The sequence below is a fragment of the Embiotoca jacksoni genome, unplaced genomic scaffold (genome assembly GCF_022577435.1).
Source record: "Embiotoca jacksoni isolate LCO1_2020_lvr unplaced genomic scaffold, fEmbJac1.0.p SCAF_5, whole genome shotgun sequence".
NCBI classification, from domain to species: Eukaryota; Metazoa; Chordata; class Actinopteri; family Embiotocidae; genus Embiotoca; species Embiotoca jacksoni.
Window position 1 is genome coordinate 13,404,716 of NW_027185403.1, and position 26,961 is coordinate 13,431,676.

General features: G+C 41.0%; 1 protein-coding gene across 4 annotated transcripts in view; it reads left to right on the forward strand.

Annotated features, from left to right (window-relative positions):
• Positions 1 to 26,727, forward strand: part of gria3b (glutamate receptor, ionotropic, AMPA 3b) — an 84,459-nt gene extending 57,732 nt beyond the window's left edge. Inside the window, exons 8-16 of one of the 4 annotated variants that reach the window (XM_069171202.1) lie at positions 148 to 252; positions 2,291 to 2,395; positions 4,291 to 4,497; positions 6,684 to 7,057; positions 7,975 to 8,173; positions 16,585 to 16,832; positions 17,613 to 17,727; positions 22,148 to 22,395; positions 24,891 to 26,727. In XM_069171202.1, the coding sequence (XP_069027303.1) occupies positions 148 to 252; positions 2,291 to 2,395; positions 4,291 to 4,497; positions 6,684 to 7,057; positions 7,975 to 8,173; positions 16,585 to 16,832; positions 17,613 to 17,727; positions 22,148 to 22,393 (1,599 nt within the window). In that variant the 3' untranslated portion in view covers positions 22,394 to 22,395; positions 24,891 to 26,727. Of the gene's footprint in view, positions 1 to 147; positions 253 to 2,290; positions 2,396 to 4,290; positions 4,498 to 6,683; positions 7,058 to 7,974; positions 8,174 to 16,584; positions 16,833 to 17,612; positions 17,728 to 20,605; positions 22,396 to 24,890 lie in introns of those variants that run through there. The other 3 variants (XM_069171203.1, XM_069171205.1, XM_069171204.1) reach the window with 3 other exon arrangements.
• The last annotated feature ends 234 nt before the right edge of the window (positions 26,728 to 26,961 follow it).

Genomic DNA, 26,961 nt, shown 5'->3' on the forward strand with positions numbered 1-26,961 from the left:
AAAGTGTATCCAGTTCATCATTTGATTAACAGGCTGCGTGCACTCCAATAGCTGCGTGGACACGAGCCACCTTAATATACCAGCTATATATGCAAAGTGATGGCAATTACACACTCTACTGTCTGTGTCTGTCCGCCTGTCCATCAGGTCCAAGTGCAGGGGATGACTGGGAACATCCAGTTTGACAACTATGGCCGCAGGACCAATTACACCATAGATGTTTATGAGATGAAAACAGGTGGGCCGAGGAAGGTAAGGCAGACCGGATACCTCTAATCAGCTCTCATCCATCAACTGTCACATCCAGACCTGATCAAAAAAAGATCCTGGTCTTTAACGAAACACAGCTAACAGCTGGCACACATAAACACTGAGGTCATTACTTGTCAAAATGGTGGAATTTAGCCAATCGCATAATTCGGAATGACTAATTTATCATCAGCACTAAAGGAAAAAATGCTGGCCACATGTTTAGACGTCCCAAAACTTTGCCCCAAACCAGTTAGAGACAAAATGCGAGCTTGTGCAGAAGTGGAACATTTCAAACAAGCCTCCATCTCCATTTGTGAAAGTGTTGAGGGCTCTTGCAGTCGTGTGGGAGTAGCAGGGCTGAGAGGACAGCACAGAGTTATACTGATTGTCTCGCTCTACCTCTGTTAGGTAGCAGCGCTGATGAGCTATGCCAAACATTACAAGCCACACAAATCACACACAGCCTGCCATCTGATAGCTAAAACTGTCCTATCAAAAGGATGATATAAGACCATTTTGTTGCCGTGGGATAGTGTGGATATGATTTTTGGTCCTCTCCTGACAGTAATTACCATTCAAATAACCAATTATCCAAGGGGATCCAAGAATTCCTCTGGCTCCTCTTCAAAATTGTAATTCCCAGCGGTACGTTCACATTATAACCAGTACCATATGATGACCTCTGGTTTTATTTCATAACCTCACCGGGTTCCAAGAGATAGCTGTGAATTTCTCGTTAACTGGATAAGTGCGAGCTCAGTCTGATATGATGTGTGATTATGTCGCCTGCCTCCCAGGCCTCGAAAGCCCACACTTAAATTAGCATTGCATGCCCCCCCCCGCCCCCCGCCCTCTTCTCCAGCTTAACGGAGGAGGAGAGAGCGGCGAAAGAGATGGAGAAAGGAGGTCAGCAGGAGAGAGTGAGGGAGCGAGGGAGGATGAGACAAGCCGGGGCAGCACTTTGTCAGGACCTGGAGCCCCAGTCAGCCCGGTGACAGTTAGAGGATGAAGGTTCTTAGCTGAGACTGTCATGAGTGATGTATGGGCTGATGTCTGTCCCCGCTGCTTGGGGTGAGATCAGGACGCTGCCTCCGGAGCAACACTCCACGACACAAGTCCCGGCAGCCCGGTCCCCCGAGCAGCGTCTCTCAAATATCAATGTCGGACAAGAGCCGAGGAATGAGCGTTTAAGAGCTTTTCCCCTGTCCGGCACTAACGACATTCGCACAAACTGTAAGCACAGTTTGGGGCTCAACTTTGAGACGTTTGCTGCTTTCTAGCGCCTCCATTTGGTGCTGAAACTTGGTGCAGTGTTGTACACCTGTTTGTCCCAAACATTGAAAGATCTGAGGCAAAAAAAATGCAGACCAGATGCGAAGGGGGGGAATCCAAGCCAGCAACAGTTAGACTATTGGCAACAACATATGCAACATGTTTCATCGTGAGCCAGAGCAGCCATTATTTCAGATGGGCAAACAAACACTTGACATTAGTTTGACTTAAGCATCTGTACAGCAGAATGCCGAGTTAGCTGCAATGTGGAGGGGAAACTGTGGAGCCACTGGAATATTATACTAAATTATTAAATGTTTATGGAGTTCAAAGGCCTGAATATCATTATTTAACATAAAACCTGGGAAGCTGAAGGTGGGAGGGATCAAAGTTGTCCACCAAATGCTTGTATATTCCACAGTTCCAGCACATTTTGGCTATCTGAGCTGATGTTGATCATTATGTTTATTTGTAATCATGACACTTCACCGTATGTTGAATGTAGGAACACAAACTGTCTACTCCTTGCTTAGATTACTGGGAAACTTCTGTTTGTCTGGTCTGTGTTAGTCCTCTGTTCAGTCACTGCTATTGTGGTTGAACTTCAGGGCAGAGGCAGCAAGCCTTCTGGGAAATGCAGTGGCTTTTCAATAAGCCCTGCATCACTGCAGTTCCCAGTAATACTTGCAAGTGTGTCTTCTATATGCTCACTTATATGCTGTCGGTGAGTCGGGCTGCATCACTAAGCGCTGTTTTCTCTTTGCAGATCGGGTACTGGAACGAGTACACGCGATTTGTAAATATTATGGACCCGCAGGTCTCCAACGACTCCTCAGTGGAAAACCGAACGATTGTGGTCACTACTATTATGGTACACTTTCCATGCAGTTTTAAATGTTTCACGTATTCTGCCACTCAAGGTCATGGTGTTGATTCCAATGAGTGATACATTCTGTCCTGGGCGGGTAGAACCACATCTTTTTTGTGTTGCTTTCCATCCACTCACTACACGTTGAAACAGTCGGTCCGTGAGCGGGGGAGTGTTTCAACTGTATCTGTGTGGGTGTCAAAGCATTTTGATTTTCCATACTTCAGTGGCCTGTCGTAGCAGTGACATCACAATAATGGTATAAATGATAATGGTTGACTCCATCAATTACAAAAAGCATACAAACGCATACGTAAGTAGACCTGTCTGTCCTCATCAAGTAAATGTTCAGGGACACTTGGGATAGACTGGCCGCAGAATGACTAGAGAATGAAACTGCAATGGTTTCTCAAGCCGGGCAAAGCGAAATAAACAGTATTGGAGGGGGATAAGGAGGTGGGCTATTTGTCCTTGTTATCGCTTCTCCAATCTATTTTGTATTGCTCCTCCATGTGTTCTGTGTTGAAGTATACTTCCTGTCAGAAGCTTTAGACGAGGATCATTTCATGGGCCAAAGTATGATAAACAAACAACATATTCATGATTTATTTTCTTTTAACTGTATTTACTCAACTAAATGTCTCAGGCTTATCAGACAGCTTTCATTGCAAATGTATTTACTGCCTGTATAATGCCGTTATAATTACCTGATGCAGCACCTTGTTCTCTGCAAACAAACATTTTAAAATGATGAAGAAAAATGTTTGGAGAGCGATAAGCATCTCTGGAATTCATGCACAGTTAGATTTCATTTGTATTCTGAAGCGGCATCGCTCAATAGCAGGAGGAAACATTTAACGTCTCGAGATGAAAAATACAGTCAGGAGGTAAACACGTGTTAACTAGAGCGATATACTCAACAGATCCAAGGTGAGGGGATACGTTCAGCACAGAACAAACAAACCATTGCTCTCCTACTTGCACTCTAATTGTGTGTGGCTGTAATGACAATGCCTGCTCTCCTGAGCAGTCCTATTGTTTGATAATGATGATGCGCTCAGTAAGAGAAAAGACGAGCTGCACCAGCGTTTTGAAAAGGAGAGGAACACTAGCACGCTCCCGCTCTCCTGATGGAATTATTTTACTTTATGGAGAATTTATTTATTTATTTTTGCATTTTTCTGGATAGAAAATAACAGCTCATTGTGTATTATTTTAATTTGTTTTCTTTTTTGGAATGAAACAGCCTTTAACTGCGCATTGGTGCAATGTGCTTGAATATGTTGAGATAGTATGGGCACTCTCTGATCCCTCTCCTGTCACTGGCATTTACTTATGAAACCCATTCCCATTCCCATCCCCACCCACCTCTGAGCTGACCCACACCTTGCCGACCAATGACTCCCAGCCCTATTAAATCCTATTCCGGCCTTTTGTGTTCTACCTCAAGAAATGAAAAACTTTGCCCTCGCTTCTTACTAACCCTCCTTGATTTCAACACAGAGTTGCACCCTTGGGCTCCAAATGGGTTGGGTGCATTGGGCTTGGTGTCTGCTGGCTGCCACGGCTTGATGAAAGCAGCGTGATCATGTGGTCATGCTGCTGTTATCACTGCATATTCGTGCATTCGCAGGGGAATCATCTGTGTATGCACAACTGCATGGATGTGGTTATAGCAGCTTATAACATTCTGAATCAGTGCGTGTGTGTGTGTGTGTGTGTGTGTGTGTGTGTGTGTGTGTGTGTGTGTGTGTGTGTGTGTGTGTGTGTGTGTGTGTGTGTGTGCGAGTGTGTGTGAGTGCATGGAAACATATGACTGCATGTATGCATATTTCTGTATGACTAAATCTGTGCAAGGGCATGGGAGTGAATAAACCAGCGTGTGTTTGAATCAACAGGAAGCTCCTTATGTGATGTACAAGAAAAATTATATGCATCTGGAGGGGAATGACAGATATGAAGGCTACTGCGTCGATTTAGCATCTGAGATTGCCAAACATGTTGGAATTAAGTACAAACTGTCTATAGTAATGGATGGAAAGTACGGCGCCCGAGACCCTGAGACCAAGACGTGGAACGGGATGGTGGGTGAACTGGTCTATGGGGTGAGTACTGGGAGTCTCGCTTATTACATGACAGTTTGCAAGGAACTTCAACATGAGAGGAGATCTCATTTTTCTGTCTTAAGGTTATCACCAACCCATTGTGAACTCATCAGCTCTTGCCCAGTTTCAAAGTCTAATGCTGTCTCAGGAAGCTCAGCTGTGAGTGAATTTGTCAAATGCAGCCTCAAGCATTGGGGGAGTTGGTGATCATCTTGAGACGGAGAAAATGAAATCATTTCTCAGTGCTGTTCATTGCAATTAATCCTTCTTGCTTAGCCTAGAAAGCTCTCTTTCTCTCTCTTACAGTCGAAACAGAGGTAGGTACATGAAAACAATGAGTCCATATGGCAAACACACTGTGATCACTTTGATGAATGAAAGATTGTATGGCTTTGAAGTGATTGTGTAATTATGTTCAATGTTTCATGTGTATGATGAGTATGCCACATTGTAAATTCACAGCTGAGAAAATCTGCTTCAGAATCAACAGCTAAATGGTGGTTTGTGGTTTCAAACAACAAGATCCATATGTGTCGCTCTCCGTGAAGGTTGAACCTATCACATTAGCGAAGGGTCATGCCGTGTTTTGTATGACAGCGCGCTCAGGCTCTCGCACCACCTCAAGCATTCCCAAAATTATTCCCCTCCTCCTCCTCCTCGACCCGCTCGCCTTTCTCACGAGGCCGCAGTGGTTGAATAGGGGCCAAATACAAAATGCATGAGGGTTAGGCTTTCTCATCTGTTCAATTTCCTAACTATCAGCCAGAGAGATTGCCTGGTTTGATGTGCTATCACCACCAAATTATCTTTCAAATGGGAAAAGTCCACTCCCTGCAGATGGAAGATGAAAAAAATATCACAATCACTTCGCTGTCAAGTCCTTCCAGGCCAGTAATTTTACAGCAGGTGGGCCGGGACTAATAGTTTTGTACATGTTGACCTTTTGACCAGTAAATTAACTTGATTTTAGTTGTCTTTTAAAGGTTAGGCCCGAGGCTGCTCTTTATTGCTTGGTTTCCCTCACCATTGATTGAGTGCTGCTTACGCCTGCACAAGGATTAAATGGTTATAGCCCTTCAGATTTTTTTTTTTCTTTGACGGGGGAAAGAAAACAGTCATGTTTATTGGCTCTATTTGTGTTACTCCTGGTCTGACCTTGTAAGAAACATTTGCTGCTTTGCGCTGCTTCAATCCAATGTTTTCTCAGTTTCGACATAAAAAAAAACACAACACAGCACAGCACAATACAAAACAAAGAATTGTCTTTTACGTAGTGGCTCCTTTGAAGATGAGCAGTTATTTAATTAATCCCATACACGCAAGCTGCAGTAACACTGCCTAACATGATTAATTATTTGCTTTTGCTTTTACAGAGAAAGTCATTGTGATTTGTGAAAAGGCAGCACCACCTCCATGGACGCGTTTTGATAACATAATGTGATTGAAGCAGCAGAGCAAAGGAGGGAGATAAAGAGTAACAGCTTGGGAAAAAAAAAAAAAAGAAGCTAATGCCAGAATAAGCTGTGTTGGGGAAACACAGGGAACTGAATGGCATGTGATGAAGTGAACACAGCCAGCGCTTGCTGATTTCTACATATAGCAACCCTTTTACAAATTAAATAAAAACTTAACATCAATTTTTTTGTTTTTATTTTAATGCAAACAATTCAGTTCAGAGTTTCAATGCAAATGCAAATATAAAAATATGAAATTTATTGTTTTAAAAGGAACTGAGAAGCTTCTTTTCATTTGGTCAAACATGACTCAAACACCCCCCTGCCTTCGTGGATTGTTTCCAAGCTGCCTCTCAATGTGTTGCAGTGCCCTTATGAGCTTTTCTCCCTCTTACCTCTAAACGTGGCAACATTTCACTCTAGGATTTTGATTAATTTCACAGTTCTAATCTGACATGCATTAGCTAATATCCCAGGTCGTAACACTGTGCAAATGCAACTCTGCTTTTACCGTGTCTGTGAGTGTGGTTTTTCAGTCTGCCTTCAAAATGTGGCAGTCAGAGGCTTTTTTCTGAAAAATACTATGTAAAATGTGTGATAAAATATATTGTTTTATGCTTCATCTCCAGTGCCAGTCATTCACACATATATTTAAAATGACCTGTTTTTTGGGTTTTGTTTTTTTTAATGCGGGTAATGACTAACGCTTGCTGTGCATGTCCCTGTTTCCAGAGAGCAGATATAGCCGTTGCGCCTCTCACCATTACTCTGGTTCGAGAGGAGGTGATAGACTTTTCCAAACCCTTTATGAGCTTGGGCATCTCCATTATGATAAAGAAGCCGCAAAAGTCCAAGCCCGGCGTGTTCTCCTTCCTGGACCCGCTGGCCTATGAAATCTGGATGTGTATAGTGTTTGCCTATATTGGGGTGAGCGTGGTCCTGTTCCTGGTCAGTCGGTTCAGTCCGTACGAGTGGAACCTTGAGGAACAGGACGAGACCAAAGACCCCCAGACTCCCCCTGACCCTCCCAATGACTTTGGCATCTTCAATTCCCTCTGGTTCTCGCTGGGCGCCTTCATGCAGCAGGGCTGTGACATCTCCCCCAGGTGGGTCAGCTCCAGGAGATACCAGGAGTGGGCAGCAGAGCCCGAACCATTTATTGGTTGGCCAATATCAGCCTATCACAGATATATCGGCGTGTATTTCGTTCAATATGAATAATTTCCAAAGAGGATAATGCAGGAAAATAGTCTTGGGGTAATCTAGAGATTATCCTATTTGTGTGTTGTTGTTTTTTATTAGAATAATTTTGAATATTCAAGCCCCACTGTTTCAGTGCACTAATGTCATTTTGGACGATAAAGTTTAGCATTAAACTGGAAAATGTTCTGCCTGAATTACATATTTAGTCACAATAGTAACCATATTTCAGTTGATATATCAATATATTTTTGGCCATAATTGTAGTATTGGCTCAAAACATCCAGTATTGGTCAGGCTCTAAGGAACAGCAGAGCTGAATAGAAAAAAAATAGACTGCATGAAATTTTAACGGCAAGAGAAGAGATGTGTTTTCACTGAGTACACAGTCACTACAGCATCTTCATTTCTTGTCCATTTGCTTTAGGTGTTCATCATTTGGAGCTAAAGTCATTTCACATTTATTGCAGCTATTAAATGTGTAATTAAATTAGTTTATGCGCTGAAATTAGCATCACCAAAACAGTTTCATCAATACTTTCTTCAGGCTATGACAAGAACTTTGACCATGATTGTTTCGCAGTCAATTGAAAACTTGAATTAGAGCACAATTTTAAAAACCTGTACCACTTTCTGTGGAAATGTGCTTTTTTAGAGTGCTGACGCGGCACTGGGTTGTTTTAACGATTTACATGAAAATCCTGATGACTGATGCAATTACATAGAATAAACACGACTGGTAGATCTTGGTGGGTTGATAGGCACCACATGTCATTGTGTAACTACATTCTGTATTTCCCTGTCATCAACCTCCCTCCCTCAGGTCTCTGTCAGGCCGCATCGTCGGTGGTGTGTGGTGGTTCTTCACCCTCATCATCATCTCCTCCTACACAGCCAACCTGGCTGCCTTCTTGACAGTGGAAAGAATGGTCTCTCCTATAGAAAGTGCCGAAGATCTGGCCAAGCAGACAGAGATTGCATATGGCACCCTGGACTCAGGCTCCACAAAAGAGTTTTTTAGGGTGAGTAGTGCCTGAAAATTTGGTTTCACACGGACACACGACACTGAAGTAATCCGCCAGTGTCTCCTTTTCTTTCAGATTAAATAGTAAATAATGTAAAGGCCATACGATTTTGCACTCAGGCGTACAGATGATCATAGAAACTACTTTGTGTATCATCTTTGATAAAACTCTCCTTGCAGCTTTTCCATTTTCTACCTTTACTAAAGCACTCTTGACCTGCACAAGATTACTGCAAATGAGGCATGTTGACAGAGAAGCAGTTCTTGAACTTTGATGACATGGACGTGAAATTTATGCGGCAGTACTGCAGTGTGCAACCTTGAGGCACTGGGACTGTCAGCAGAAAGCGTGATAACAACGTGGAAGACTCAGAGGTGATGAAAACAGCGGGCTAATCAAAGCGCCCGCGTCAGACTCAAACTCAGAAGGGTCAGTTTATGAAGTATAATTAGCCAGCTGGCCGTGGCTGGCAAATTGGACCTGAAGAGGAAGAGCCCTGCAGGTCAAACAGAGCAGTCTCAAAGACATTTTAGACGGAATAAGCAATATGTCCATCGGCTTGAGGGACCAGCGTGGCAATTAAGACATGAATTAACTAAAATCTGGAAAATACATGAGTCTCTGAAAGGCATGCTCGCTATGCAGGAGTGCTCCATATCTATAAGGCGATCAACCCTCTAATGTAAAATCTATAGATGTCTCCGCTCATGGCGTGTCTGAATTGGCAGCCCAATGCTGTAAAAGAATTAATGACACAGCACTCTGCCTGTGACGACGAAAAGGCAATATGACAGTCTTTTATCTTGCGCTCTCTCATTACTCATCAGCAGGAGAGAAACAATTCATATGTTTCACAGCTGCAGCCTGTTGGCACAGAGAGCTCGTCATTTGTATTACCCCTGGGTTGAATTGCTCACAACAAAACGCAGAATCCGACCCATGTTTTTTCAGACAAAGAGGAACAAGATAACGTCTGCTGAGCTTGATGTTTAAAATCCTTTTGTTTCAAGTCTGTAAACTCTTCGGAGCAGCTTATAAAAGGCTGTACACGAGCGAAGATAGCGCTGTATATTTTCAGAAACATGGCACACGACATGTATGACAGCATCACTTTATTCTCTGTGCAGCGCCTCATAAAGCCTGTCATTACTCTGCCTTTCATCTGAGGTGCTGCACAGGTGTATGTTCAGTGCACTGCACGTCTTTGTGTCACAGACATGATGGATGCCAATTACAGATTAGGTTTGCAGCCTGACAATCGGAGCCACCAAAGGTCTGCCGGTGGAACGATGCGAGAGGTGGTCGGGAGAGTCGCGTTTTTTCCTCTATTCTGCATAATGACTGTCCTAGTTACATCCCAAAGTCTTCAAATAGGAAATGACATGTGTGAACCACTATTCCAGGGGACTTTTAATTAAAGCTGTAGAGGGCTGACAAGGAAAGAAAAAAAAAACACACACACGCTGATTTATCGGAGTTCAAGCTCTATTTCAGATCTGTTTTTCAGGAAATACATTCAGGCTTAATTAGAGCCATACGGCATCAGCCAGCTGGAAATGTTAAATCAAGTCCAACGTTTCAAACAAGACATATGTCATCATCTCTGACACTGCTGGCCTTTTAATTTTTAATGACTTCACCTGGTTTATCTTCCAAAACTCACTGACAAGAACAGCAAACTCAGCTATGTTAAATAGTTTTGCTTTCTGGTGCAAAAAAAAATTAGACAGAAACCCAAATATAGCTTTTAGACTTGAGCTACCAAACCCTCTAACTTGTATTTAGGTGGTTTTCTTGTATCAGTCTTCTGTGGGTTAAGACATCCCTCTAAGGCTATTTTTCTTAGCTCCTAATAATTTGACAGTTTGAACATGTAACGTAGTACCTGACAGTGACAATATTCCCATTGCTGTGTGTATCTTCATTTGGCGGGGGGAATGTGGAGACGCTGTAGAGGAATTTTCAAAGAGAGCTGTGTCAGTCGACCCCCACAGAAAGCCCAGATTCTGCAGCTCACAACCAACTAGGACAGCTGGCCTGGGAGCCCGCTGACGTGCCCAGCGGAAGCCTGAGCGGCTCTAGGCGTTTGGCAGTGCCTCCCTCCCCCGTTCTTGGCTCCCTCTTCCCCCAGACTACCGCTGCTTGTTTGGGCCTCTTCTCCTCTGTCTCCACCCTGTCTGTTGCTTTACCTTGAGACAATGCAGGATAGCTTTGCGATTTTGTGTGGCTCTTCCTCGTCTTAGCAGCTGTCATGCGCCACTGCACCACTGTGGTTTGTTTCATCATTTAAATTCCTGTCATGGATCTTTTCATGCAGTCAGTTGAATATTTGTGTTTTTGGATGATTAGAAAATGATGACTTGTACCAGGGAGGCCATGTTTATCCTCTTGATGAGGTTTTATTCCATCAAAAGGCTTGGCTCGGTTACATGTTGAAACGTACGTTGAAGGAAAAGCAGGATCGTAATAATGGCTGGGATGATAAAATGAGCTGATGTGGCTGTTTAATTACGTGTAAAGCCCGCTGTGAGACCATCAAAGCCAACCACACTGGTGTCCCTTCATGCACCTCATTTAACAGCGTAACAATGAAAGAATGATAATTGCGTGGAGATGAGACCGCAGCATTGTTTTCTGTTCTCCTCAAAAGATGATACATTACCCGAAGCCTCGACAGCAAACATCCAGCATCTTACTGATCTGCAGGTGTGCTGGAGATGGGAACAACAGCTTGAGTGCAGCCACCAATGCATTTTACTAAGCATGAAAATCAATTTCACGTCTCAGCTATTGTGGCACAGACACTATAGCTTCGGCATGCTCCAACGCAATGCTTAATAAGTAGCTTTTTATGCAGAGCAGACCTGCATTAGGGCAGGGTTGCATGAAGAAGAGCTGGCAAGGAGATTTATACGAGAAATCCTTAGGTTGCCCCGCAATCATATGCACCATATTGTTACACAACTCCCTGAGCTCTTGTCACTTTGTGTTTCAAAACGCAGAGTAAAGGAAAGGCTCCTATAAAGATTAGAGACTGTTTGCATAAAAGAGAAAGCTGACAAAAGTGACTAATGCAAGATAGGCGTAACCTCAGAGGAAAAGCGCTGCCCTCGGAGGGCCTCGTCGAACTTCACATGAGCTACAACAGCAGGCTGTTGGAGTCCAGCTACAAGCATCAAAGACAAGCAATTGGTATTCAGGCTGTAGCATGTGACACTTCAATGACAAAGTACACCCCCAGAGCCTCAACTTTCATCTCTGCATACTTGAGATACATTTAGTCCTGGCACACAGGATATTGGGTGAAAGTGGTAATGTCTACAAACAAAATGGAAGGGAAGTAAAGTCGAATGAAATGTAGTGGTGGGTGTTTACAGATGGGTTTTAGATACGTAAGCAGTGGAGCGTATGTGGGAGCGGCTGTATTGAAAGCAGAGGCACTGCCAAAGAATGTTAAAAAAAACAGGCTGCAGTTCGAGGAGCAGAGGTCTGGAAATGCTGCGTAACTCCGAATCGATACAGATTAAGTGGTTATTTAGAATAGAGAGGTCAATTTCTTTGACTTTGGACTTTAATCACTTGTCTCTTCTCAGACATTTTAATGACATTGTTGGAGATTCTGGAAGAACAAAATCCCCGATTTATAGATTTACCAACACTCTTAAAATGCAGAAACACAATGTCCTCTTGTCTTTCTTTTCTCCCCTGCATCCCAGAAGATTTTAAAGACGATTTTTTTTTTTTCAAGCCAATAAGCATTTTATCTCCAGATTTCAGAGAGATAGCTGCAGGTGTGAGAGTGTAGTATTCGTTTTAGTGTAAGAGGGTAATACTTCTATCTTCTAAAGCTGTTGCAGGCAAATAGTGCCCAGTGGCTGATGCATACAGAAAGGTTTCCTTTTTTTTATCAAAACTTTTATGGGACCTGTTGTAAATCTACTGCAGATAAGGACATGAATACATGACTATTGTAAATCCAAATAAGACATTGTTACACCGGCTTCTCCAATTCATTGATGCAATTTCTGTCATCAGTCGCTGTGAAAAAAATTAAGTGTGGTTAGGGGATTTCTATCTATATTCTACAAAAAAAATCACCATCCACCACAGCACTTGCTATGACAAACAGAAACCTTTTTATGACTTTAGTTAAGCAACTTTTACTTTAAGAGCAAAGAAAAACTACAGCACCTATGAGAAAAAACCTGCAAGTGAGGCAGGTGGTGACTGCAACGTGGTTTCGTCCATGTCCACTAAAACATACACGATGAAAGGTAGTTAAAACATAAATTATGAATAAACCACAAAATTAGACCAATTTCTTTTATTAGTCACCCAATCTAAGTGTTATCAGACTATTGATTTGGTGGTTATCATCACACTCTTTCCAAATGTACGGGGCCTACTGAACCTGCTGGTGGGACCTCTGGCGTGTGCAGTTCATGACCCAAAACAAAAGTCAGCAGGTATGTTTTTCAAGTCACGCACACAAATAACTTACGTAATGCTTTTTAATCAAGGTAACTTTTTTTCCTAAACGTCACCAAGTGGTTTTGGTGTCTAAACTGGAACAAACGGTGACAGCATTGACCAAGTGGTCATTATTGTTACCCTGATGACAAAGGGTCCGGTAAGTCTGTCAATGAAGGTCCAGTACGAATGTCGCTGAAGGTCATATACTCACTGTAAATGAAGCAGCTGCTGTGTGAATTAAAACACAGTTTAGTTCTAACTGTAGATTAACTGACTATAAAGTTTCACATCCAACAAATACAAACAGGTGATGTCTGAAAGCTGGCAACATGTTTCTCTCAGGCAACAAAAACAACAACACTTTCATTCAGACATAAATGGTGCAGGTAACTGTTTATCATGTGTGGAGGGACCATCAATACAATTTATATTCTTAAAGTGCAGCAGAGAGTAGCTATTAGCATATGAGTCATTTATTAGCAAATACAGTTTCAGTTTTAGCACCTACGTTTCACTCGGAAAAACATCTGCCCTCACACACCATTCAAAACAGCTAGCGGAGGAGATATTTTCCTTCGGAGTTAGAGGAGGCTACAGCAGAGCTAAAAGAACCACCAGTTCTCCTTTGGCTTTCCTTTAACCTCGTTTTGCTCGAGGCAAGTTCTGTTCTTTGTATTTCTCGTCTAAGGTCAGCCGGCTTGAATAACAGACCTGAGTTTGCCTTTATGACTATTACAAGACAGCAGGAGACTCACTGCGTCAGACAGATTTGCAGGAGGAACACCTACACAGATGATGTAACTGTGTCGCCTAGGTAGGAGGGCTGGCTGAGATCGCCTATTTAGGTACTCCATTACGAAGAGAGCAACACTGTGATTGCTTTAGTGTAATTTTAAAGACATTTAGAGGAGGAGGGGTATGCCACTTGCAAGTTACCCAACATAGAGGGATGTTATTTTTACTTCATATAACACATGAAATGCAGCCACTCCCTGTTAATTGGCAGGGAGCTAATTTTGAATTCAGCGTTATGTCCTAACAGGGTCATTATATGGCGTGAAGGACCACCACATGTATAAAGCTGTATTTATGGCTGTATTTAATTGCTCAACAAATTGTCTGTTCATTGATGATGGACTCCGCAGTCATTATTTCCTAATTGAATTTTATATGATCACCGTAGACTGCAATGTGAATGGCTACATTTTACAGGAGATGAGAATAGACTTTCAATGGTGTGTTCATACGGTTGTACTGTATGTGTGTGCGTGCGCGCGCGTTCGTGCGTGTGTGTGTGTGCGTGTGTGTGTGTGTGTGTGTGTGTGTGTGTGCGTGTGTGTTTATGTGTGTCAGCAGTCAATAATCAAATATCTCCCTTTCCCTGCTGGGCTTGCTGACTGTATCTTGTTTTCTATCTCTGTGTCTGCTGTAAGCTTCTCGCCGGTTGACTGTAGTAGCCGTGGAATCGACCTAATTGGGTTTTGATCGCACTTCGGCCCTGCTCTGATATTGACGAATTGACTTCATAAAGCACTGAGGCAGCACACTCTGTTGTCAGTAATCAATGCCCAGATCCATTCTTTTCTCTTCATTTGAGGAAGCATCTGGAGATTTCCCTCTGCTCAGCTGATGAGCCTTGTGTCTTTGGGGAAATGTCCTCCAAACTCATGTCCTTTTTATGATGTCTGACACATGCAAACTGAAACACACTGAACACGACTGTCGGCAAAAACATCGCATCTAACTTGGAACCCCCCTTCCTCCCAGTTGGTGGTATTTGCATTAAAATAGAGTGGCTATCACCCCAACTACAAGTCTTTTCCATCTGAGCGGGGAACATTCATCATGCAGACTTTTTAATTTGTGTTATATGTTGCGGTCTCATCTCGTCCTTGGCCTGATGTACTGTGACAGATGCCTACAAACAAATTGTACATGATTACATAAAGCCAGTAAAGCACTTTAGTTAGTTCAAGGTTAATGCTTTTGTTTATTAATAGAAATGCATTGGAGACAGATATGATCTCGTTGGGGGGGCTTTACCAATTCAAAGCAGTGATGTGTTTGTTCTGTATGTGTTTGATCAGTATGTTTGGACTCAGAAAGCCACAGAGCTCAGTATGTGTTGTGATTCAAGTGGACGTTATCTTCAATTTTAAATAAAGAGCTTTACATAAGATTATCTTAACCTTTTAACAAGCGGTTCAGGTAACAATTATTTGTTCTTGTTTTTTTTTCAATAAAGCACGTTCAGTCTATAAAATATAAAATTATAGTGAAACAACCATTACAGTTTTGGTCCAACAAACCATGCAAACATCTGAGAAGCTGGAAGCAGCAAATACTTAGAATTTTAGCCACTCTAGCTATTTAACAATAGTGTGGCTAAAAAGTGCCTTCATCAGATCAGACTTTAATTTTGTCCAATATTTTGGTTTCTGACATTCCAAGATGGTGAAAATGATACGTTATACCTGCTAAACCACAGCATGTTAGCATTGTCATGGTGAGCATGTTAGTGTGCTAACATTAGCTTTACCACTCTGCCTGTAGACCCTTAATCCAGTTGAATAAATTGGATCAATACAATTCATTGACAATTGCTAAATGAATGACTTGGTGCCATATGAGTTGAAAAAAAAAGGCACCGGGAAGAATACTGGTGTATCAACAGCTGTATCGATATTCTATATACCAGAAGCGCCCAAATTGCTTTCTATGAAGGGACGGAAACATTTATCCGGATAGAGGGAATTTTGCATAGATTTCTTATTTAAATATAAAAGAAAATTTCAGAATAAGACCAGTCTTTAATCTGTGTATTTATTGTAAAATGTTCGCTTGTCAGTGTGTCACTGCCGCGATCTTTTATCTTGACGGGCAGCCCAAAGTCAGTGACAAACCAACAGCACATGAGCATCAGCAGGAGAGGGAGAGAATACCATCATTCTTTGTAGATATGACGTAGGCTAATGTAATTATGAGGCCAAAACGAAGAAGGTCCAAATTGGACTCCTCTACTCAACACAAACCCCTTTATTGCCTATTTGTAGCCTTTACTTAAAGGAACTATATTTTTAATGTGGGATCCAGTCTTCTGTACACATAGGGGTAATCTGGAACTATGGTTCATCCCTGCTTGGACCGGGATCACACCAGAATGTGTGAAATGCCGATGCCAAAATAAATCCAGCAGCATTGAATAATTTAATTGATGCTTATTATAGATAGCGCCCGACTCCCCCAGCTTTTACAGGCTCGCTAAGCCAGACCCCAGGCGCTGGGAAAACGCTCATTTTTGTCACTTTGTGATGGGTTGCCTTGTTGTTCACTTCTCCTGCTTCTTCTGCACATCGCCTTCAAGTCACAGCTCGGATATTTCATTAACAGTGTTGTTCAAATGAATGAGTGTAATAACTACTACAAGTTAAATTAGGACGATAAAATAAGTCTCAGTTCACTGGGGCTGAATATTTCAACAAACTGATTCAAAGCCTTTACGAGTTTTTCAAGTAAAATGATCATTACCTGCAATTCACGGTCTCAAAAGTTGAATTATATTAAGATATGTATGCATAAGTGGTCCACAAATGCTGGATTTTCTACTAAAATCCAATTTCCATGACACATTTTACTGTAGGTGATATGTGATCTTCATTCACTTTCAGTTAATATTTGAAGAGTGTACATTTAAGCTCATGAAGAGAAATGGATTTTGTAAATTCTTGTACTTCATGATCTCGTAAAAGTCTGTCAGCTATATTTCCGGAAGTATTTAAAGATATCGTACAGCCTCTTTCCTAGATGTCTATAAATACTTCATGATGCCAATTTAAATCATGTGATCATTAAGCACAAAAATCCTCCAAAATCCATTATGCCCGTATGATTTTTTTGATTTCTGAACTACTTCTCTCCTTTTCTTCTCTGCACAGCGATCCAAAATAGCAGTGTATGAGAAGATGTGGTCATACATGAAATCGGCTGAACCCTCAGTGTTTGTTAAGACTACGCCCGATGGCGTAGCCCGGGTACGAAAGTCAAAGGGCAAGTTCGCCTTTCTCCTCGAGTCCACCATGAACGAGTACATCGAGCAGCGGAAGCCGTGCGACACCATGAAAGTGGGAGGGAACCTCGACTCGAAAGGCTACGGTGTGGCGACGCCCAAAGGCTCAGCATTAAGGTGGGTGGAATAATATAACAATATCCCCCATGTTGTTATAGTATTCCACCTACCCTGATGTCCCCCTGTTGTCATTCTCTTCTCTTTTTCTTGTTTTTTTTTCTATGGACACAGAGGTAACGGTAGTATGCCTTTCAATGCACTTGGATACAAAGGTTAATTAATGATGATCAATGTTTTTTCTATACTTTTATATATGTATGAAGAGTTGCTATTCTATAGTGGAGAAATCCAATCCAGATAATAAGGCTAAAGCTAACAGTCATTTCATATTTATGTCTCTCTACTGTTGCTTTTCTCTCTCCTTCGATCTCTCCTTCTGTCCCACGTGCTGTCCTACCTGACTGTTGTGTTGTCGCTTTTAATTTAACAGTTCAATGGTTTTTCAATTTAGCCCTTAAAAGCTGCGCTGTCACTTGTGACGAATGTTAATTGCATGATGTTTGTTGTTGTTACTTTTCTTCTCAATGACAAGTGTCCCCATCCCGCACACTTCAGTTCTAAACTACGTAACCCTTCATGCCACCTTTTCCAAGATTTAACACTGTCTCTACCTTATATGAGCCTTTCTTATCTCTCCATATTCCTGAAATTCTTAAACAATTTGTCCTTTCCTAGACCATTCTGACCAACAGATAGTCGTCTGTGCATAAGCCCCTGCTTTGACAGTGGTAGTGTCACTACCATCTATTCTTATGATGCTTAGTACAATTATTACTTTGCATTAGATTTCTCACGGACCTGTGCATTTTCTTACAAGTTATGTTTTATCGTTTCAAGAAATGCTGTTAACCTGGCAGTTTTAAAACTGAATGAGCAAGGCCTCTTGGACAAATTGAAAAACAAATGGTGGTACGACAAGGGAGAGTGCGGCAGCGGGGGAGGTGACTCCAAGGTCAGCCTCGATGTCACCACAATCGGGTACCATAGTGCAGAGTAATCGGCAAGGCTGTTACACTAACCCAACCATAACCAAAGCAACTGTTCACCCCGACCAACCGGCTGCTGCCTCCAAGGCAGATCACCAAATTTACTGATAGTCTCACCAGACGGTTTAACAGCGCAGATCAAACCATGGAGCTCTTGCTTAACCAACAGAAAAATAGTATTTGTAGAAGTTGACTGTAATGTTTGAAGATATAAAAAAAAGTACAAAGAAGAATTAGGAGTTTTGTGTGTTTGACAGGAGTGACTGGAAATTCTCCAAAATAAAGAATACAGATGAATGTGGCTGCCCTGCAGTTGTGAAAGGTTGAGCTTTGTTTATTCACCCTTACACATGTGCAGGGCAGATCACCATAGTCCCAGATATTTAGGCTTTATCCAGGTAGCTTTGATAGTTTGAGGGAAACCAGCTGATGAATTCACGCAGATGCAATTCAAGAAGAGACTTCGGAAGAGGTGAAAACCTTCACACCTCCATGTAGGTGAGGTTTGCTAATCCAGTCAAATATGGCTCTGCAGTAGTTCACTGCACTGCTGCTTCACATCCGTGACACTGGCCCAGAACCTTTGAGCTTGAAAGCCAATTCTACTTAATAGTAAAAATGGCTGCTCAGCCGAGGCCGACAGGGAAGCAAGGGGAACAGCGGCGTCTTGAGGGGACTAAGCATTGCAGGCAAACGTGAGAAGTCTAATTAAATAAAAGACTGAAGTTTTTTGGGTTTTTTTAATGGTTGATCCGATAAACCACCTGTGGTTTTATTCCACCTCATGCACTTCCTATCTTAATATCCCAGCTGTGACCCTCTTTCCCATCAGATCTCCATCCTTTTCTGTGGTTAAATGATGAATGATTTTTCCATTATGGCAGCTAATGGTGCAAAGTGACAATTTAGTGTTACTAAGATTATGTGCCATGAAGCATTGGGCTATTTTCACAAAATTACACAAAAGGCAGCGGCATGATATTCTTTACAATGCAGGTCAATTTAATGACAAGTGATGGTGTCAGGTAATTGGCTAGACTGCAGACAAGCTGCAAGGTCCCATGGACTGCAGACTGTGTGATTGCATATTCATAATATCATTTGTCATGGATTGATGTGGAAAACGATGAACCGTCAAGCAGCAGCTATTCCTTTTCAAAATAGCACCAACACAAGAAGCAACATGAGGCACATATCAAATAATGTGTAGCCTCAGTTTCAGTGTCAAAAAGGATTTTTGAAGTGTTTTTCAATGTATTGCTAACACTGCTATGTTCTGTAATCACCGAGCTCAGGAAGCCTCCCTGTGCCACTCAGAGCATTTGAAAGCATCTGTCTCTTGTGCTGCCATCGATCCATTATCATGCAGAGGTATGTACTGTCCTGTCCTGTCTGTTTCCTGGCTTGTTTTGGCTCTCCGGGACTCAGGGAAAGGCCCAGATTAGGTGGAATAAAGCGGCCTGGACCACTGTGTTCCAAACAGTGGATCGCTTGGCCCAGACCTGCTCCCAACTACGGCTTCCAACAGACATCAGGAGATGCACATAATCATGCACACAGCTGCATGCACATCCGCTCGCACACCGTTAACACACCACTCTTTCTTGACTTGAGGCGCAACACACTGCTACCTAGATTGAGTTTCAGACACAGAGCATGTTACAGGGTAATTGCATTGTTAATCAATGTCTCTCCAAGCCAAGACAATGGTCTGGTCTTCACAGTCTGTTTCTCCAGATTGGCTATGAGGGATATGCAGTGGTGTAATCTTCTCTCAGTGCATTATGTGTTGCATGGATCCCCTGGGGGGACATGACTCCCAGGGAGTAGTCAGGTCGCTCATTTATCAATGCACTATTTTTCTTTGCCTCCAATTTGCTTTTCACTTTCACAGAAAGAATAACCTAAACCACAAATGACCCACTGTTATAAATACAGACGTATATTACGCCTTCAAAATGTGATCGTTATCTAGCTCTGCACTTGTTTTTTTTTTCCTGAAGTAATTTAGTGCAATGGAACATTATGCTACTTCCTGTTGACATACAAATGTATATGTCAAAATACAACTTCTAGAGATATCAAACAGCAAGAAACATCTGTGTCAAAACTTAAATTATGCAGCTACAGGCAAATATGAGATGAATTATTCCACTGATACTGTTGAGCCTGCAGCTCTGTGCGGTTTTAGTTGAGACACATTCATCTGACACTAATCTGGTGTAATTGGAAGATAAGGTTTTCTTAGTGATGTGTTGGGATAGAACACATAAGAATTAATTAAGCTTTCACTTTTGGGCACAGTTACTTGAATCTGTAATTGGTTGTAATACCTGCAGAATTGACTGTTGTCAGTGTAGTGACAGTAGCATTAGCCAATCAGAGGGTTAAACACACACTGTGCATGGCAAGGCAATGTCTATTACGTAGATTTTTTTTTTTTGTGTTTGTTAAGACAAAGCTCCTGTTGGAATCAACTTGTTATTTGCTGTACAGAAAGCCTCTGAGACTACCTGCCCCCCCACCCCCACCCCCCACCCACCCACCCACCCACCCTAAACCAATGTACCATGGTGCTTTTGGATATTCATAGACTTGCAGATTGTACTTTCGGTACCTGCTTGTCGTCCTGTCAACAGCGTCTGCCGATTACTCAAAGCGATATGGGTAGGTCCTGGCTTTAGACTAGGGGTTATGAAGGTAATAGGTAGAATGCCTGCTCTTTGTGATGTTGACATAGCCAGGTGCCCTGCTTTATCGCTTTGTAAAGTATGTAGTAGTTTAAAAGTTGAATAACATAAAATAACATAATATAATGTTATTTATGTTATTTCCCACGTGAAGAACTCCTGTAAACCTTGCAGTATTGAAACTCAGTGAACAAGGCATCTTAGACAAGCTGAAAAACAAATGGTGGTACGATAAGGGTGAATGTGGAACCAAGGACTCTGGAAGTAAGGTCAGTCGCTGCAGGTCTTTTGTACTGATTCCAAATTGCATTTTGACGTACTGTTCATATGCAAGACAAGACTTCTCTGACATCTATAGTATGCATTTTGTTTATTTGCTACATACAACTTTTCTTTTTTTCTTAGTATTTCAGTTTTTCTGCCACAGGCTGTAACAGTTTATATGTGGCTTTAACCCGAGGCACTGCTTCCCCAAATTCTTTTTTTCTTTTATACTATAAAAAACAAACTTTTTTAAGCAATATAAAATGTAGAAACTCTTTTTTGTGAAAACCGTAATGATAATACTTTGGGGGAAATTGCCAAAGTGCCTTTCAGACATACTATTTTAATTGAATCACAGCAGTTAACAATTGTTGATAAATGCTATTTTTGCTCATTTTCATTCTTGACATTCATGACACTTTGACCATTATGCTGCTGTTTCTATTTACCAAACTGTTAATGAAAATTTGATTTATTTGTGTTGTTACTAGTTTGCATCGAGATGTGTCTATTAGATTCCTTGGCCTCCTGTGGTGTGATGAACAAGCAAAGCCTCTTATTGTGATGATTTACGCAAATTCGACTTTTTTAAGCGGCGAGAGCACCGTAGGGTGTCCTCTAAATCTTGTAGCTGCTTTGAGACGAGGTTAGAGGCTTTGTTTGCACATTATAAGAAGTTGAGGAATGTAATAAACCCACTATTTAACCCTCTGAGATACAGCCAAGGCCTCAGAAGATAGGTTCCCCATGCTCATAGGGTTAAACTGCAAATAGTAAAACTCTCATGAACACATTTTTTTATGAATATATTTGGTAGGTAAGCAGCAGCAAAATGGTTTGACATTTAGTGGATTTTTTTGTTTTTTTAACTTTAATCGAGCTATCATTCATTTACAATGAATTTGACTGTACTGTATGACAATGTTGCCATGAAAGTTATACGTACATGTCGCTAAGAAGATGGTAAAGACAGGGATTTTCAGAGTTGTTGACCTATGCGATACTGACCAGCTTCCTTACATGGTCAAGAGCAGAAGCCATTTTAACATACATGTAGCGCAGGACAGGGAAAGCTCTACATTCACCAGCAGATAAGAGTAGTTGGCTTCTTTCTCCTTAGTGGAGAATGGTTTGACTATGGCAGTCTGAAGTTCCTTATCAATATTTGTGACAGGACAATCAGTTCAGTTGAAATTTTAGGCTAAGCACCTCATTACATGTTTAATTTTTGTTGCGCGTAGCTGTTAGTATCTATAATCTTCCTTTGGTAGCATCAGTAAGACAGAGCAGGATAATTTTCTACTAAATCAGTATTACTGTTGAGTCAGGACATGACTATGTAAGGCTCAGTTTGAAGGATACATGCTGCATTTTGTTCTGCTGCCCTTGCTCCACTGCAAAACTCTTAACTATGTTCTTCACTTTCCCCCAGGACAAGACAAGTGCTCTCAGCCTAAGCAATGTGGCTGGTGTCTTCTATATTCTGGTCGGAGGGCTGGGGCTGGCCATGATGGTGGCTCTGATAGAGTTCTGTTATAAATCACGACAAGAAACCAAACGGCTGAAATTGGCCAAGAATGCCCAGAATTTTAAGCCGACTCCCCCGACCAACACCCAGAACTTTGCCACATACAGAGAAGGCTACAACGTATATGGAACCGAGAGCGTTAAGATCTAGAGGTACGTTGCCTCGCCCAGCCGTCTACAGGGTCCCTGTGGACTGCGATAGAAGAATTTGGTGCACAAGAAATCTTTTTTTTTTGTTTTTTTTTTTTTAAATCAACACGGGGTCAAAATTATACATACAGCTTAATATTTGGATAAATGTCCCAGAGCAAGTTGCTTCTTGACCAGACGCCTTTGGTAGCCATCGACAAGCTTCTGGTTGAATTCGTGTTGGACATTTAACGTTCTTCTTGGCAGAATTGATAGAATTCAAACTCATTTGTTGGTTTCCTGGCACTGAACCCACTTTTGGGCACAGTCCACATATTTTCAATTGAGTTGAGATCAGGACTTTGGAAAGGCCATTGAAAAAAATTCAACATTAGCCTGCTTGATCCATTTCACAGCCAGCTTTGTCGGTGTCTGGGCGTCTTAAGTCCATTTGGGGCAATGAACCAATTCCACCGGCAGCAAAATAGTCCCAGAGCATGATGCTACACCATACTTACAAATTAGTACAAGGATCTTAGGGTTTAATGTCTCACCTGTACTCCTCCCAACATATCTTTGGTAATTTGGACCAAGCAAGTCAATCTTTGTCTCATCTGAACATAAAATTTGTCTCCCAAAAAAATATTTCTTTGGCCATGTGGTCAGCTGCAAACTTGAGTTGTGTTTGAAGGCATCTGTGTTGGAGCATGGGCTTCTTTCTTGGATGGCAGCCTCTCAGTCCACGACTTAGTTTCTTAGTTTTTGTCTATTACAGATGCACGTTGTACACTCATTCTGCCCCAGAAAAGGAACAGTTCTAAGAAATCATTGAAAGCTAAATATTGTGGTGACATTCATGTAAATTAGTTTATGTAAACTTCTAACCACAACCGTATATCACTTAAAAATGTATGAATATGGGATAGCAAATTTGACATCTATAGTCTTTTTTACCAAATTATTAAAAAAAAACATTTTCCTACTCACTTCAAGATGGTTTTTGTTTTACTTGCCAAGGTTTTAAGATATCTACCTCTTAGATTTCAGCCTCCTTCTCAAAACAATTAAGAAAAATGGGATGTAATTTGTGGTGTTTATAGCATTGAAGCAATTGCATTTAAAACAATACTGATTTAATCATTTTTGGGCACCTACATATGCAACAAAGCATGATGTAAACACAACATTGGAACATAATCATTTATTTGGATAGCTTTTGTGGCTTGATGAATGCAAGCCCAAAATTCAAACTTCTTTTTGCTAATTTTTGGCCTCCATCAACAGTTTTCACACACAAATATGGCTGCTAACTTGCTTTGCTGGAAACTAGGGTGTATTGAAATCATTTCAGGAAGCTATTCTTGCTGAAAACGTCAGCATGCTTGGTTGAAAGCTTGTTGAATAAACCGACAAGAAAGTTGCAGCTCATGAATCCAAATGAACCGAGCTGAAAGATGTTAAAATGCTCCACGAAGTTTAAGGCATCCGGAGTCATATGAAAGTTCTCTGTGGGTTCATTCACTTCGAGCGACCCCTGCCTATTTGCACACGGTCATGCAACCGATTGCAAAAATAGAAATAAATAATGTGCAGCTATTTAAAACTTCCACAAAATCCTTTCTTACCAGAAAAGGAGACCATATCATCAGAGATAATCCTCAGAACACAGTAGTTTTCATCGGTACAATCTCTATTTAAGTTTCTCCAGAAAAAATTAAATAAACACTTGCAGCGAAAGCTCGCTGGAAAATATCGCTAAAAGCCAGAGGGAAATCGCAAAATAACTGCACAGCAGTTCTACAGAATTTCACTGAACAAAGGGGAGTATGCGCTGAGAAGTACACAATTACATGTTAGTTTTGTGTTTGATTAGACTGATTGAATGCGTGTTCTCATTAAACACAAAGCATGACATGTCAACCTATTTTAAACACCCTCATAATATATTTTCTTAATTAGCTTCTTACTTTGAGTGATGGGATCCACTGACGCAGACAGTATTTACAAGGGAGACTTCTGTGTTTTTTTTTTTTCTCTTGCAACTGGTTTGAAGTGGGCAGGACTTGGTTGGAAAAAAGTGATGTCACGCATGTTAAAATAGTTCAAATCTGATGACAGTTCGGGGGAATGTTTTTCTTTATTACCCGCAATGTCAATCAAAATGATCAAACCACATCCACTGACCTGATGAAGCAGATCAGTTTACTTCAAATTAATAATGATAAATTGTGGGTTTTTTTCCTCCTACTTTCACGAACTTGAGCTTTTGTAGCTAAAATATTTGATACTGTTGAGTGACTTGGAAAGGTTTTCAAACCAAGCTTTACAGGCTATAAAAAAAAGTAAATACATTTCGAGGTCAGACGAAGAAAATCCCCACATTCACTGATTTGTATTCATTTTGAAATGGAAGTTTTGAATTCGCAGTCACATATTTCCAGCATGAGTTGTGTAGCTGTAAATTTGTAAACGTAAACCTCAACTCTTCTCATGTTTGCTTCTGCTCTGTATGTTGACAGGTTTAGGAAACATTTCCATTTTCCCTTACAACTGTGACTGAACATCTATGAAAGGCACAGGATCACGGGGATTGAGCTTCACGCCAAATCCTCTCGGGTGGACTCGGCACGATAATCTGCAATGACGACACGACTGGACTGGTCATGGGAAGAGAGCCGATGTGGTTCCCTCCTCTCAGTGCCTTATGGAACTCAGAGTCCAATCAATGCAACTCATTCACAATGATATTGCTTTTTGCTTGAAACTCATACAAAACAAAAGAATGGTGCAGTGAGAAAAAGTGTGATATATATATGTATATATATGTATATATATATATATATACATATATATATATATACATACATATATACATATATATGTACACACATACATACATACATTTAACATGAATGAGAGAACTAAAGCCATCATTTGCAACCCTAAGCACATAATGAAGTGCCAGAAAGACAACGAATCTTACATGACAAGTGTCTAATTGGTTTCTTGTAATCAATATGATCGGATTACTCTTCATCCTTCTGCTGCCAGATTTTCACTGGTTATATGTGTTCAAAGTATTTTATTAGATCTACGCAGTGCACTGTAAGACACTGGTAATTAGACAATAGCTTTTATACTACTGTAAGTCACTCCTCGTGACCTTGTACTTGTTTTAAAAGATGGATTGATCTTATTGGAGTGAAATGCCATTCAGCCCAAAACAATGATGTGTGTTTGTACTTTAAACTCTGGTGCTGCTGCCACTGTCTTCTGAAAGTTTGACGGGACTCATGAAGATGAGAAGATGATCTGGTGTGGGCTTTTACGCACTACACAACCAGGTCATAATTCGCACTTCCAATACTGCCAAGAGTGTGTTTTGTATGACGACGAGTGTGTAAAGCAACGTATTCATGCCTGAGTAAAGAAAATCTGTTTGGGATTTACAGTTTGTAAAATATCAAAGGAGTGCTGACTCGCTAAGGTTTGTCGTTCTGAACAGTCTTTCCCTAGAAGTCTGGACTCATTCAAGTCTCCTGTACATCAAAGTAAAACCAAACAAAAAGGGTAATTCAATTGTAAATGAACTGCAATCCAATTTAAGGATAACAGTAATGGCTTTTAAACTGTAGTATTTTGGATTACCTTTCCATTTTCTTTAACAATTGCACATTTTACAATGAGCTGTGGTTTGCTTTTAATTTGATTTCCTTTAATGAGCATTACAGTGTTTGGTGACTTCACTTAGTAAAATCAAAAGTATATGACTACAACGAAAAATAGATTTATACAAGATCATACCAGGGAGAGTCCTGAAGCTTAGCACATTTCCATATTGCTGTAATAATTTCTTTTCTTTCAAAAAGACTGTGATTCCATAGGATTTAGGAAGATACTTATCTAATCACCTGAAACTATGGGCAGATAGTTTTATAAAAAGAATTTTTGAAAAAACTGATAATGTGAAGAAAAATAAAGAGAAAGTTGGGAGAGATGTGTAAATTTAGATAAATGAGAACTATTTATATTACATGATGAAATATTGGTTTTCCCTTTTTCTGTTTTTTGTTTTTTGTTTTTTTTTCTAGGAAAATGCATGTGAAATCAGTGATGCTTGACAAGCTCCGCTACTCACAAAACAGACTAAGGTTAATATTAGAAATCCAGCCCTGGTAATTCTTTTGTAAATCAGTTTCACCTTTTTCTTTTTTGTACGTCTGCAAAAACTAAAATCGCCAGGCATAGTAGTGGGTACAAAAGAGCAAAAGATGCATGCATAATTTGCTGAACCTCATTAGTGAGGCGCTGTACAGAGAATTTTAATACATTTTGTAAATAAAATGTACAGAAAGGGTCCTGTGTCTGTGTTCATGTCCTTTCGCACAATTTTTTTGAAGCTGCCTACGTTGAGCGTGGATGATTCTGTGGCCTGCGGGGATTACAGGAGCACAGCTCAGCTCAGGTTAAACACACACGGCATACTTTAACGCCAGCATGGGGGAGTATCAGTAGCCTGTGCAGCCCTCTGCAGACGAATATACAGAGAGGAGTTTTTTTCCTACAATAGTCCAATATTGAGCCGTTAGT